Here is a 15,000-nt window from a genome sequence, read left to right as displayed (position 1 = left end):
TCCAACATTCTCCCTCTCTCTTGACTCACGGCTGGGTGGGGAGTTGTGTCTCCGATGCAGAAATCATATTTAGACAGCTGAGCTTACCGCTTCTCTCCAGTAGGCTGGAACACTGCTGCAAAAACACTTTCCTGCCATCACATTCCCATGGTAGGAGAATACTCCCCATGCCAGAAAATTCCAGCCACTGTCCTCCCAACCCCAAACCCAACCCCCACCCTCCCTCACTCTCCTGATTCCAAGCAAGCTCATAAGAGTGGCCTATCTGTTCCAGCTCTGTGATAGCAGGGCAGTATGCTGAGCTTGCATGTGAACTGCACTACTTCAGTACCACAGTGAATTAGTCACACAGGATGGCTTATTATTAGTCAGATGTGCTGCATTGTTTCTGTAATGACTTTAATTACACTGTATTTACAGCGTTTAGCAGTGCGACTGCATTGATGTACAGTAATATTTATGGAGCGTTAATCTGAAAATGCTATGATCTGTTGGTCCACTGTGGGAAAAACGCTTGCTTGATGGAAACGCAAATGGGAAAAGTGCTAGTTTGTGGCCACTGTTATGTTACAAGGTTACCTAAAAGGTAAGTGGTATGGTGGCAGGCGGGGGGGATCTGTTGGATGCATTAATAATATAAAGAATTACTACCAGGATCTTACATTTAAAGCACATTTGCACGCCAGACTTTGAAAAAGCAACTTAATTTTATTTGCCCCTTGTTTCGCAAAACATTTCGGGAAGTCTGTACACAAAGCTCTGCTGTCTCTTGCATTGGAAGTTCAAGTTTCAGGTTTATTTGTCATTTGCACAACATTTATGCATTGAAATGCTTGTTGTGAGGCTCAGGTTGATGCTCTACAGGATGACAAAACTATATGCATACTAAACATATTAAAATAAGTTATATAAAATTATATTAAATAAATACAAAATACACACAAAATACAGAATATACAAAGACAGGAGGGATCTGTAGAGTAACAACATCCTAGCTGACCGGACTGTTGTGTCCCCAGCAACTACGACTTTGAACAAACGTCAGAGGGATTAGTTTATTCTCTGCTATGAAAAATTAGCAGAGAATTCACTGCATTTCAGCTCCTGAATGAGTAGGTGACCGTCTCCGAAGTTGAGCAGTAAAAGGAGCTTCCCAGTGGAATGATTTGCTTTTGTTGTAAGAAGTATAGGATAACTTTGCTGCTTGAAGATGTCATGCAGTAATTTATAATTTTTTCTTTTTTGTTTTTCACATCCACAGACAACATGATGTCCTGTCTGATTTGCATAGTTTTGTTGTTTTAAACATGTCCTCTAGTGTTGCAGCGATATCCCAGTTTCAGGTATGAAAATGAATTATCGTGTACATGTTTGTTTTTTGTTTTTGATTTTTTTTTTTTTTTTTTTTTTTTTTTTTTGTACGCGAAAAAAAAAATCCTAGATTCCCACTAATTTCTTACTGTTTTCAAAGTAAAAAAAAAAACAGCCAGTTGATTAATGAAGATGAAAATATAATTTGCTAGATACGTGTGTAGCAGTCTTCTCAAAAGGGAGGCTTTTTACATTTACTTCCATTATAAAATAGATCACATTTTATCCATAATTGTTCAATCAAAACCCCTCCTGTTTTCATATTTTATTGAACCTGATGGAGATTGATAATGGTAGGAATAATAAGACGAATTGTAAAATATTGTGTACTGTGATAATTTCTGAGAAGGTTATCATATCGTTCATACCCTAATGTCCCTTATATAAGATTAGACAATTAGAATTATTATCTATATATAATTATTTATATTTGTTGAATCATTTATTTATTTAATTGATGCTTCTTCCAGTGTTTGTTTTAGATTTTTCCAATGCTGCTCTCAAAGCAGGTGGCCTAACTTTGATACTGATTCCTAAATTATATACTTTTTGTCAAGTCCTCCTGATCTGAAATTGAAAAGTCAATGACAAGCTTAATATGAGCTTATTATTATTATTATTATTATTACTATTATTATTATTATTATTCCTGTCCTCAGTGGTGATTCTAGGACTTTGTAAATGAGGGGGGAAAGTAAATGTGAGTGTTTTGCTTGCCCTGTGGCGACAACTGCCTTGCTTTGTATGATATCCTACCTATTCTGCACTGGAAACTTAGCCTAACAGTGTAATCGTTGTACTGTACCAGCCTGAATTAGTATATTGGAAATGTTGATATTAAATGATATTGAGCTTTTAATGGTACAGACTAATTTAACTTTACACTGAAAAGTCCTGGAACTTTTACTACCCAGCTCAAAACGAGCATGAGATCCTCCCAGGTCATTGTTAGCTGATGTAACTGAATGAGCAGTTAGTGATCTCCTCCAAGCGTGTTTGGCTGCCCACCCAGTGATGTTGCATTAGTGGCAGTTCAGAAAGATGCTGTACATACAATACAGGTAAAACATGGTAGTCTTTGGTGGTGCGCTGGTGGCATTGTGTGATTAGAGAGTAGGGTTGCAAAGGGGTGGTACAACTGATACAATTTCTGATACATTTCCAGTAAATTACTGTAAATTTACTTTTGGAAATTAAATTAATTAATATTTTGGGAACTTTTTTGGGGAAATTATGGGTATTTATTGGAATTAATAAGAAATATTGGATTATTTACCAACTATGTGTAGGTTTCTCACCTTTAGTTTTGAATATTCCCATTTTATTCCCATTAATTCCCATGGTAAATTTCCCAACCTTGAACATTCCCAGACTATTACAACCCTATTGGAGAGTTCTAGGCAGTGGGTGGGAACCATGTGAATTAGAGAAAAGTAAGCAAACAAGATTAATGTTTTTAAAGTATCCTTCCCAACACTGTTTGTAACCCTACAGCTTAATTTACCATTACCAATATTAGCATTTGGGGCTCAACCATATCTACAGTTTCATTATCTTCAAATGTCATCACATGATTTTCTGAAAGCATTTCAAAATTCTGCTGTAGGAAAAGAGGACCTTAAGCTGAACCGCAGCTGAGGTCAGTGTTTCACTGTGGAAGTGCACACCTCCGCACTGCGGTATTTAAAGTTTGTGAGTGTTCCACTGATTTGCATGACATCAAAACAGTGGGTGCACACTTGGGGGGGGGGCATTGAGTTTATGTCTGTATACTTTACTTGAGAGCGAGAGAAAGAAGCTTTGTTTATTCGATTGCTCGTCTGGCTCTTGCCACTTTTTTAGTGTGCGTCGCTCTCGCAGACCACGTGTGAGTAGATTAGTGAACTGTGTGAGACGCAACTTTTGTGTCAGCAGCTCACTAAGCCCTGTCACTGGGGCTTCTCCAGAACACACAGCAAACCAATCCAGCTTACTGGCAGTGCATCGTGTGTGTTGCCGGAAGAGGCCATGGATAGTTTAGTTTCACTTCTTAGAGTGTGTGTGTGTGTGTGTGTGTGTGTGTGTGTGTGTGTGTGTGTGTGTGTGTGTGTGTGTGTGTGTGTGTGTGTGGTATTCTGTCCTTAGACTGCATTTCCTAAATTTCAATTTGGGTTGTGTAGAAAACTGCCTCATCTACAATAGTTAACATCTAGCTAATGTCGGTGAAGCAGGGAACTGAAGTAGTCGACATCTAATTAATGTCAGTTGGAGTTGTGAACATTAGGCTAACTTCAGCTAGAGCATCTAATTTCTAGCTAATATTAGCTGAAGTTATAACACGAGGCCCAGAGAGAGCACAATTGGCCTTGCTCTACCCACATTGCCTCGCTGAGGTGCATTGCTTGTGACACCATGTACACAAAAACGTTGGCATTCTCAAAACATATGGACAAAAGTATTGGGACACCTGCTCTTGTACATTGTTTCTTCTGGAATCAAGAGTATGAGAAAAGAGTGAACCTCTGCTTTTGTTGGAGTATCTGTCTCTACTGTCCAGGGAAGGCTTTCTACTAGATTATGGAGCATTGGTAGAGTTAAAAGGTTTACTCATGTAAATGATGTCAGTGCTCTTGCTGCATTTATACACTATATGTCCACATATTTGTGGACACTCTTTCTAATGAATGCATTCAGCTACTTTGAGTTGCATCCATTGCTGACACAGATGTGCAAATTCACACACACACACACACACACACACACACACACACACACACACACACACACACACAACTCTTGAGCTGTGGAGAAGTGGAATGGAGAAAGCTGTTCTCTGGAATGATTGTACTCCATCCAGTACTTTAGGGTCGGAAAGGGGGCGTGTGTTTGTCTGCCCTCACTAGAGAGAGTATGTACGGTTGGGTAATTGACGGGGAGAAAATACATTTTTACAGTTCTGTTAAAGATGCCGTTTGATTTGTGGGGATGTTCTAAACCTGATGAAACCTAATGAGTACCCGAGTACTGGAATATTTGAGTACTGGCACTGGCTTTTCTCCCACCGAGAAGTACTCCTGCACTTGGTTATTCCAATAGAAACTCGGGTGATATTGATCCCTATTGCTCCTTACTTTATATGGTAATATGACTTCTGTCAGAACTTTTCCATCTCTGTTTTGGAAATGAACCCTCTGTTTGTGTGGGGTCTCTTATCAGCAAGGTGGTGTTTTTTCAGTCATGTTTTGCATATATGAACATTTCCTGCTGGCTTCTTCCTCATGCTGTAATTTCCACAAGGACTGTGACGCAGCAGAATGATTCAGGTCTTGCACTCACTTGACCTGTTAACAGAGTCCCAGTTTTAAAGGTCTGAAAATGAGGTCAGCGCTTGACCCGTATACACAAGTTCAAGACCTGACCTGATTGAGCTCTCCTGATGCTTAATTTGAGGCTGGGTTGGACGGCAGACCTTGCTGTTAACAAGCATTTTGCGTTCACACTGCTGTTAGGATTTCTCGGTACCAGACAGGCTTCGATTGGGTATTGACAGTTCAGCTGTCCAGTGATTTTGCATTAGCAGCTGACTAACACAAGACCTGTTAAATGTGTACAGACCTAATCCATAACATGATAACCTGTTATAACATGAAAATGGCTACAGTATTTTAATTATTCAGGACTGTGAGTTTCTGCTGTTTTGAGTTTATAAAGTCTAACAATTTAGAACTGATTGAGATATGGAAGCATATGTTTAGCTAAATCTTTTGGAATATAATGTAAATTATATATAATGGTTTAGAATTATTTTAGATTGCATTGTATAATATGATACAATTGTATAAAAATGCAATAAAAATCCATTATTGGTTGTGTGGGTTTTTTTGTTTGTTTTTTTTTGCTCACTGAAATCTATCTTCCTCAGTTTTTATACTGGTACCCACTAGTGGTGTAAAATCCAGGACCTACACCTTCCACAATTTCCAAGATCAACAATACAATACTGATTTACATATTAACCCACTAGAAAAATGAGCTCTTATTAATTGGCATTTTTGCGTGATTATCATGTATATTATACATTCTTCTGTTCAATTCTGGTGTCTCACATTGAGAAACAAAGCCTGATGCTCACACTTACTTATATACCTGCTTTTCCTTGGTCATAGTTGTTTAGGGACTTGGTATTAATTATAATGCTGCAGAAAAAATGTCTTGAAATATCATTAATGACTTTACTTTCCAAAAAAAAAAATCAATCAAAAAATCATACATCATACTTTATTTGCTTCTAATTGTTTATTTATTTATTTTATTAAATGATAGTTGATTAGTATTGTTACTTCTATAATAGTTATAGACTTCTATAAATAGTTAAAACTGTGCTTACTTCAGAATTTATTCTCTGTTGTCAGATTAGCATGACCTTAAAATTGTGATGTATTTATGTATGTATATTATTTTCTTGTATAAACTGTAATATGACTGTGTATGGGTGCTAGCATGTTTACCATCCAGCTCCCAGCTTCACTGTCATCTGCTTTAGGAGTCTGTTTGAAGGGGCGGCAGCTCCTGCTGTTGGCTTGTTGTGTTTACTTTTGAGCTCCGAGTCGGATCACTGGCATTAAAACAGCCTTTATTCTTCCTTTTTTATGCAAAGTGTCAGGACCCCGCTGGGTTCGGAAATGCGCCATGTTTATGCGAGCAATGAGCCTGACAGACATGTCTGGTAAGTGGCCTTCCCTCTTCACCTGCACCCCATAACCGCAGACTGGGGCTCAGCTCACTCTGCTTGGGATTTCACTGTCATCAGCAACTGAACTGAACGCTGAATTCACACTAGGGGTGTGAACACAGTGTCTGACCTCAGAATGATTAACCTTGATTCTGATTCTTTAGAAAATGATTCAGTGCAATGACCTCTCAAATTTCCCCCTGATTCGGTTTGATTATTTACACTACCTGTACAGGCACATGGAGGTAGTACATGCATAAGCACTGAATGACATTCATTTAATAGTGAGAAATCCGTGTTTGGGGGCCACTTGTGTAAATATTAGCAAATGAATAGATTTATAGTTTTATAAACTTAATGACCTTGTATTGACCTAAAGAGTGACCAATAACAACATTATCAATGTAATGGAAGTAATTGTGTGATGATTTTCTTTTTTTGTTTTATAAAAGATCACAATCACAGCACAATTATAAAATGTTAAAATATGTATAAAATGATGACATTCATTTGGGAATATCTTGCATACTTTAATAGTTTAATAATTGCATAGTTTAAAGCCCATAAAATGACCTATATAAATACACAAGGTAATATATTTCTTTAAAATGTTTTATGTCAGCTGCTCCCTTAAATTGTTAATAAATAGGCAAATATTTTAAATGTTGTTTTTTAAAGTACTTCTGAATATATAATAGTATAAATTTCTATAGCCTTTGAATAAAGTGTAAATTGTTTATTTTTAGATGGTTTGTACATTAAAATAAAAACTGACCAATAAATTAAAATGGTTATAAACCCATTAGTTAAATCATTGATTTTAAAATATTTATCAACAGACGTTTACACCCTTACAAGTCAAACAGATCAGTTACTGTATTGGTGATTCCTTTTATCATCCCTACAAACGTTATTTTAAATAATGTGCTATTAACATAGCTAAACCAAGCGTACTTGTAAAGGAGATCTGCATTATGTTGATAACTAACTAATTAGCTAATGCATGTAGCCTCTGCATCTGAATCATAATCATTTTGTAATGACATACAGAGCAAATACATGTAAAAACCTTTCACAAACCCATCTGGGATAAATTGCCTCTACATACTGACTTCTACCCCCTTCAACCCTCCAGTTATTGGTGTTGATCACTAGTGTTGAATTGAGTCGATATGGATTCAGGTTCACTTGCTGAATGACCAACTTGACCCCAGCTCTGCCCGTGCCTGTTGGTGTGCATGTCGTCTGTGTGATGTTGTTGTGGTGATGTGTGATGTAGGCCTGGGCAAGTTAGCACTGACAGTAATTACTGAAATCTGGCACATTTCCCGTTTTGATATGGTTGTAAGGTGAATTTCAGAGAGACATTCATTTTCAGCAGGAAAGACTTGACCTTTAAACAAGTACTGCTTCAGTACACGGGCAAAGTGTGCCCTTCAACTTGCTCCACCAAGAGGCAGAAGTCTACCCGCTCACTAGTTGCTCAACCAGCGTGAGAGTTAGCACAGTTAGCTTGTTAGCTCTCTGCAGTGGTAAAATTCACAAAAGAAAAAGGCTTGAGTTTTTTACAACAAGAGGAGATTGTGGCCGAAAAGGCTGCACATCATGCCTAGCATGAATTCAGTTACCTTCGCTACAGTGTAAGTATAACGTTTTGTTGTTGTTGTGCAAAAAACCTTGTATCTCTATTTTTGCCATTGTACACATTTTGACATAATGTGAATCTGGCAGCTGTTCTTTACATTTTGCCGGAATTTCATAATAAATGGACCAATAGAAATTCTCCAAAATGCCTCTAAATAAAATCTTTTTCTATTGAAAGGTTTTTTTGTTTGTTTTTTTTTTTCTCCTTTTTTTTTTCTTTTCCTTCCCTTGTAAAGTTGCTATTTTGCACATACAAGGTTTTTGCGTGACAGCAACAATAAGCAAGTGTAAGTTTGTTTTCTTTAGAGTTCAAATTGTTATTCTGTAAGAATGTGCTGTTATGGGAACTGTGGACAAATGCTGATGAAAATACTTGCCATGTATATACTGTATCTGCCCAAACCCCTTAAACAGCCTGTGGGCCGAAAGCGTTACTACAAACGTTTATTACCAGAGAATAGCCCAGCAGTTTGTACAGAAGGCCCTGTAGTTACTGAGTATAATATTATTATTATTATTATTATTAAGCCTTTCTGTGTTCATGGATTGATTTGAACAGTTATGAAATTAATGAAATTAATAAATTGGAATAATATTTGGATTCATTTTAAAGAGCAATAACATTTTATTGATTGAGTTTTACTTAAATATGCTGTAAAATTAATAACATTAATAAATTAAAATATGTTTTAGTGCAGTATTCCAACTACTGCACTTTTAAAGCACAATAAATACATTGCCAGAAATTTGTCTTAAAAATATCCCAAATCTAAATGAGTATGATACTGATATCGTCGTGCACCCCTATTAGTCTACCTTAAACTTTATAGCAATAATTTCATACCAATATTATACCACTGTTTTGAATTAATTAAACAGTGCTAAGGTTAATGCTGGACTTCTGCAACGAAGTAATAGCATTTAGCATCCTACACAAACATTCTCTGTCATACTAATCCAGGTGAATGTAGTTCCAGTTATTCATTTTATAATGATCAGTTATTATTTGGTTAATTATTTATACATCCTAAATATATAAAATCTGCATCTGTACATGAAAAAATCGGTTTCCATTTCAGTGCATTCCCAGTAATGCACAATATGTCCAAATATATTCAGAACTTGAAAGAACCAATATATTCAATATATTCATCCAATAGTTACCAGTGGAGAACCCTCAGGGCCTTCTAGGTTTTCAGAGAAGGCATAATGATTTCTGGTATCTACCGAAATACATACGTCTACTTTTAGTGTAAAACTCTTCAGGTATTGTAGTAATGTTCTTTTCATTGTTAAACTTTGTCATTTGAAAAAAACTAAATTAAAAACCACACACAACATTGTCCCCTCAGGATGTGTTCCTCTTTGGTATGTAGGTGTAAACAGCTAAGCCATTCCTACCTTTAATAAGGCCTTCAGGAACTGGTCTGAAGACCTTCCTCTTAAAATCTGCGTCTGTACATGAAAAAAAATCAAACATACAGTTTCCATTTCAGTGCATTCCCAGTAATACACAATATGTCCAAACATATTCAGCTACTCTTGTAAATAGCACCCGGTGCCATCAGGCGTAGCTAGAGGGATCTAGGGCATTGAGGTATTTAGCCGTGGAGCTGTGGGACGGTGTTCTCTGGAACAGTACTTGATGAGGCATGAGGTGGGGTGGTGATCTTCCAACATCCTGGCCTCACTAATGCTCCTGAATGCAAGCATATCCTCACAGCTATGTTCCAAAAGCCTTTCCTAGACAGAAGAGAAAGTTACTCCAACAAATGCAGGATGAACTCTCAATACTTGTGTCCTTATTTTTAAATTAAGCCATATTGCCCATCCCTAGTTTGATGTATGTATATATATGTGTGTGTGTGTGTGTGTGTGTGTGTGTGTGTGTGTGTGTGTGTGTGTGCATGTTTGTCGTGTATGTGCATTTCTGTGTAGTGTGTGTGTGTGTGTGTGTGTGTGTGTGTGTGTGTGTGTGTGTGTGTGTGTGTGTGTGTGCATGTTTGTCGTGTATGTGCATTTCTGTGTAGTGTGTGTGTGTGTGTGTGTGTGTGTGTGTGTGTGTGTGTGTGTGTGTGTGTGTGTGTGTGTGTGTGTGTGTGTTGCTGTTGTGCTCCAGCAGTGTGTTGTCTGATCCCTTCGGAATGTACAGTTGTTCCTTGCTAATACTAAGAGCGCTCCATTTGGTCCCGTTTAGAGGATTTGTCTTTGTATATATTTAGCATGAAAGTGTTCCCTAGTTCTCTCCCTGAGGCAGGAGGTGTCCGTGCACTCTTTGAACAGCAGCGGTCAGGATGTCAGTAAAGCAGCTTGACCAGAACATGAACATCCAAAGTATGCAGATATGCTGTGTCTGTATCAGCCCAGGGGAAACTGCTGCAGGCGTTAGTGTTGTGAGCTAAACAAATGATAACCGTATGACTTTGTGCACTCACTTTGTGTTTTACTGGGGAAAGGGGGCATAATGCTAGTTGACTATTACTGCATGCAAGTACATGGGGGTACATGGGGGTGGCCTTTTGGATAAAGCATTGGGTCTGATGTGTGAACTATGACTGGTTGTCTAGTAAACTACAGGTTCCGCAATAATGCTGTGTTTAAAAGGATCTTCTGATTATCTGTTATTAATTAGGGGGCGATATGTCAAATATATTATCAGTACTTGAGGACATTTTCAGTGTGCACGATTTGCATTAGACCTAGGGGATAGGCAGATGCTGTCAAGTTTTAGTGCTGATTTCCAGATAACATCAAAAGAAGTACTTAAGGTGCATGTATTTGTCACTGTACAGTGTGCACTGCACAGCGAAATGTGTCCTCCGCATTTAACCCATCTGTGGTAGTGATCACACACACACACACACACACACACACACACTAGTGAACTAGGGGCAGTGAGTACACACACACACACCCAGAGCGGTGGGCAGCCAACTCCAGCGCCCGGGGAGCAGAGAGAGTAAAGGGCCTTGCTCAAGGGCCCAACAGTGGCAGCTTGCCAAGCCCGGGTATTGAACCCACAACCCTGTTATCGATAGTTGAAAGAACCAATGTAATGTAAAATGTTATGAAAAATAATATGAAATGCAATGTACCTATAATATTCATCCAGTAGTTACCAGTGGAGAACCCTCAGGGCCTTCTAGGTCTTCAGAGAAGGCATAATGATTTCTGGTATCTACCGAAATACATGCGTCTAATTTTAGTGCAAAACTCTGCAGGTATTATTGTTAAACTTTGGAAAAAGCCAAAATGAAAAACCAAACACAACATTGTCCCCTCAGGATTTGTTCCTCTGTGGTATGTAGGTAAAAACAGCTAAGCAAGCTCTCCCTTTAATTAGCCTGGTCTGAAGACCTTACTCTTCAGATTAACTTCCAACGTAATTGGGGACTGACTAAGTGGAATTAACCAGTCACATGCTGACAGTGGTGAGTTTCATTCAGCAGTGTCACTCTAGGCCTTCTGGAAGTCTTAGATATGTCACTGACTGTGAATTCAGGTAACTAGTGGTGACTGCAGCTCAGTGGCAGTTTGTTAGTTTGAAAGTCACTGTAAAACAACTGTAAAAAAAGTTTTCTAGCTTCAAAGAGTGTCTTTACAAACCACATGTTCATGTCCAGCCTAAAACAAGTGAAGATTTATGGCCTGATCTTAATGACTAGGGTTGACTGTTGGTCACTCCCTTTTACTGTTAAAATGGTGGATCATTGCTGTTATAAAAATTACAGTACTCATTTTTATTGTTTTTGCTGGACTGAAATGACAGAAAAGCAGTAGTGCTGGGAAAAGCTTATTAATACAATAATTTTCCCATTCAGAGTTTAGACAAAGTCCAAATACATATATATATATATATATATATATATATATATATATATATATATATATAGTATACATTTTATACAATGGATATATATATTATTATTTTTATTTTATTTATTTTTTTAGTTTAGTTTATTTCTAGACCTAATTTGTGTATAATAATTTATTTGTCTTCTGTTTCCAAAGTACCAGGGGAAAACAATTATAGTGGGGGGAAAATTAGATTTAAAAATTACAAAAAAGAAAAAAAAAATTAAACTACATTTTGAGACCATGATCTACAAAGCCAACATCCAATCAGTACCTTATTATTTATATAGTGTTGTTGTTGGTGGTAGTGTTGTTGGTGTTGTTGTTGTTGTTGTTTTTCTTACAAGCATAGCAACTAAATCTCTAAGTTTCTAAATATGCAGTTGGTCAGTGTTGTAAAAGTACTGACAGTATTCACCACATGCAGAACTGTGTTGTGTAACTTCACCAAATTAAGACACATCCTGTTATAAATGTGTAGAACCGCTTAGCTGAGCTGCAGCCGAGTGAGCAGGGGAAAGCATCAGTGTCATATGAGCGACTCCACCTCCTCATTCTGCCCAGAACAGCTGAGGAGCCCGAATCGTGGCTTTGACCCCGAGTCCAGATCACGCTTCACAACATGAAATATTCAGCAGGTGTCTCGGCATTCTCCACAGAGAACGGGAAAAGGAAAGGAGTTCATACAAACCGAGAGAGAGGGTGGATGTGTGAAGGTGCTGGCAGGATGGACGCACACGGGCAGGAGTAATGTGAACTTCTGACTATTGACTTTGGAGCTTATGGTGTGATCTGTACTGTACTGAGTACCAATGGCGGGGATGGGGGACTACATCAGCAGGTGGACAGCACTGCGATCACTGCTCATCTGATCTCTGCCGTCACACATGACAAAGATGTTCAGGAAAATGGGCACGCGCAAGGTACTGGAGTGTTGGGACAGTTTGTGTGTACTTGGTGGTGGATTGGCTACTAGTCAAGAGTGTCAAGCGTTTGACAAATATTGATGTTTTAGCCAATATTGTGATATTAAGGATGGGCAATATGCCAAAATATTATCATTATCATGAAAGATTACCTTTATAAGATACATTTGAGTATGCTGTGTATCGTCAGTACTGCTAGAACACTGAACAAGTGCATGCATCATTAGAAAATCGACCAGCTTAAAGGATTGGTTTGGCAAAAATAATACTAAAATTAATAACACACCTAGATCTAGTTGTATATCAGCCAGACATGTTGGATATGTCAAGTCAAGTCAAATTTATTTGTACAGCGCTTTTTACAACTGTTGTTGTCACAAAGCAGCTTTACATAATCGATAATAAAGAAATAAATAACATAAAAACACATGAAAAACCAAAGACCCCCAGTGAGCAGCCAACGGCGACAGTGGCAAGGAAAATTCCATCAGAGCTGGAGGAAGAAATCTTGGGAGGAACCAAGACTCACAAGGGGGACCCGACCCATCCTCCTCTGATCAGAACTATTTAATAATTATTGATAGAAGTTACCAAACCATCTATAATCATATCATAATCATAATATAATAACCATGGTGTAGTAGAAGTTAATATAGTCATGGCAGTGATGGTAATGAGAGCTGTGTGCTTCCGTATTTATAATAAGATTTATATGCTAATGGTGCTAACAAACACTGGACGTAGACTGTCCAATTTCTTTTTTTCTTTTTTTTGTAAATAAGTGCCCAGAAGTGCCTCCTAAACCCCTTCAAATCTCTTCCAGATCTTTGTTGGTTTCGCACATGCAAAAAAACCCAACTTTGAGTAACCAGATCCACGATTAGCTCAGCGCAGTATGTTGAATCAGTCCATGCATTTTTGTTTCTTCAAAATCATTGGTATTAAAAAGAGTTGATCCTACTTTTGTTGGAGTAACTGTCTCTACTGTCCAGAGGAAAGTTTCTACTAGATTTTGGAGCAGCATTGCTGTGAGGATTTGATTGCAGTCCAGTTTGAAAGCGGAGTAGTTCTACAAAGCCCACTGCTATGCTGATGATACCGTAGTTCCAGTTTTGTCTTAAATGCTGAGAAAAGGTCTGTCCATGCTGTTTTACCAAATCCTTTAGCTTGTTCCTTTAGCCCATTGTTACTTACTGTACTTAGACCTTGTTTACACTGGAGACTGTCTGCATCTGGAGTATCACGGATATATCTGAAGGCCAAACCACTCATACCACTTGAGGAGGGGGTCTGAGACGCATTTGAGCCACGTTATGGTAGTGTGAACCCACCAGTCTCTCTCAGACACTTTCAACAACCCAGACCCCTCCCAGTACAACACAAACACCAGTAATATTTTCCGTTTATCAACCTAATTTGCATATTCCGCCCCACACAGCAGTCAGATTTCAGTCTGGAAGCTGAAAGGAAGGAAACTTGAGACGCATTTGACCGCTAAGGGTGAATGCGTATGGCTAAAATCCTATCAGGATACAGTCTAGATACTAGTGGCCAGGTGTAAACAGGGTGTACGATTTTTCAGTGTGTTTACAAAGAGGAGTCTGGTGTCAATCTGAGCCCAGTGTTTTGTTAGCAGCATTAGCATAGCATCTCCTGTGGTAAACCAGAGAAGCTCACATTAGGTGCTGGACATGTCTTGGCTGGTCGACTTCATCTGAGGTAGATGGTGAAGTTACAAGTAGCTGATTGGGCATCAGTCATTGATTCCGGTTTTTGGAACTTGTTTTGACTGGTTTGCTGGTAGTTGTGATTTATAGAATATATTAAATTTGACTATACAAATACAAACTTAATGAATATTGTTATAGTTTATTTAATATGAAGATGTACAAGTATATCCCATGAGTATAGTTAGCTTGGATTGACTAGTGGTATGTGTGTGTATTGTACTGTATTGATATTACAGCCCATATTGTGCTATCCAGGTAGTTAACTGTTGTGTGTTGTGTAGTGTGAGTGATGTTATTCCTGTAAATAGATGGACATATGGACTAAAGCATTTGGTTCCTTGAGCAGGACTTCTTGTTGTCCAGGGTGAGCTGAATACTGCCCGTCTGTGTGAATCTGAGAGTTTGGTCAGTCTAATCGTAAGGCCTCAGGTCAACAATGCAGTAAGCCTGAATTGTGTATTGTGGTTTTGCTTCATAGAGCCGCCTCTGAAGCAGCTGTCAGGTGAAGGCACGTTTGGCTGGCCCTTTGTCCAACTATGCTTGGTGGAGAAACTCGAGCTTGTCTCAGAGAGCGGGTGTGGGGTTACCAGGCGAGCTCGAGGAGGGACCAGCAGCTTCTCTTCTCTGCTGTGTCTGAGCTCTGCTCCTCTTGAGCCGTGCTCACACTGACGCCTCTGAAGCTTTCACTTATCTCAAATATTAGAATCAGTCTGAAGTTTACTTCTTCAGGTTTGTATTCGAGCCATAAACTGGGCCAGCTTTA

General features: G+C 38.4%; 1 protein-coding gene across 6 annotated transcripts in view; it reads left to right on the top strand.

The window, feature by feature from the left end:
- arhgap33 (Rho GTPase activating protein 33) overlaps positions 1-15,000 on the top strand; it is a 96,497-nt gene that overhangs the window by 19,715 nt on the left and 61,782 nt on the right. For 4 of the 6 annotated variants that reach the window (XM_072692338.1, XM_072692341.1, XM_072692342.1 and 1 more), the window contains exon 2: positions 6,008-6,076. The exons of 1 other annotated variant lie outside the window; for it this stretch is intronic. In XM_072692338.1, the coding sequence (XP_072548439.1) occupies positions 6,008-6,076 (69 nt within the window). The remainder of the gene's footprint in view (positions 1-6,007; positions 6,077-15,000) is intronic. One more of the 6 variants, XM_072692339.1, reaches the window with a different exon arrangement.

The sequence above is a fragment of the Salminus brasiliensis genome, chromosome 1 (genome assembly GCF_030463535.1).
Source record: "Salminus brasiliensis chromosome 1, fSalBra1.hap2, whole genome shotgun sequence".
Lineage (NCBI taxonomy): Eukaryota > Metazoa > Chordata > Actinopteri > Characiformes > Bryconidae > Salminus > Salminus brasiliensis.
The sequence above is the reverse complement of the archived record's forward strand: the minus strand, read 5'-3'. Positions and strand labels throughout refer to the sequence as shown.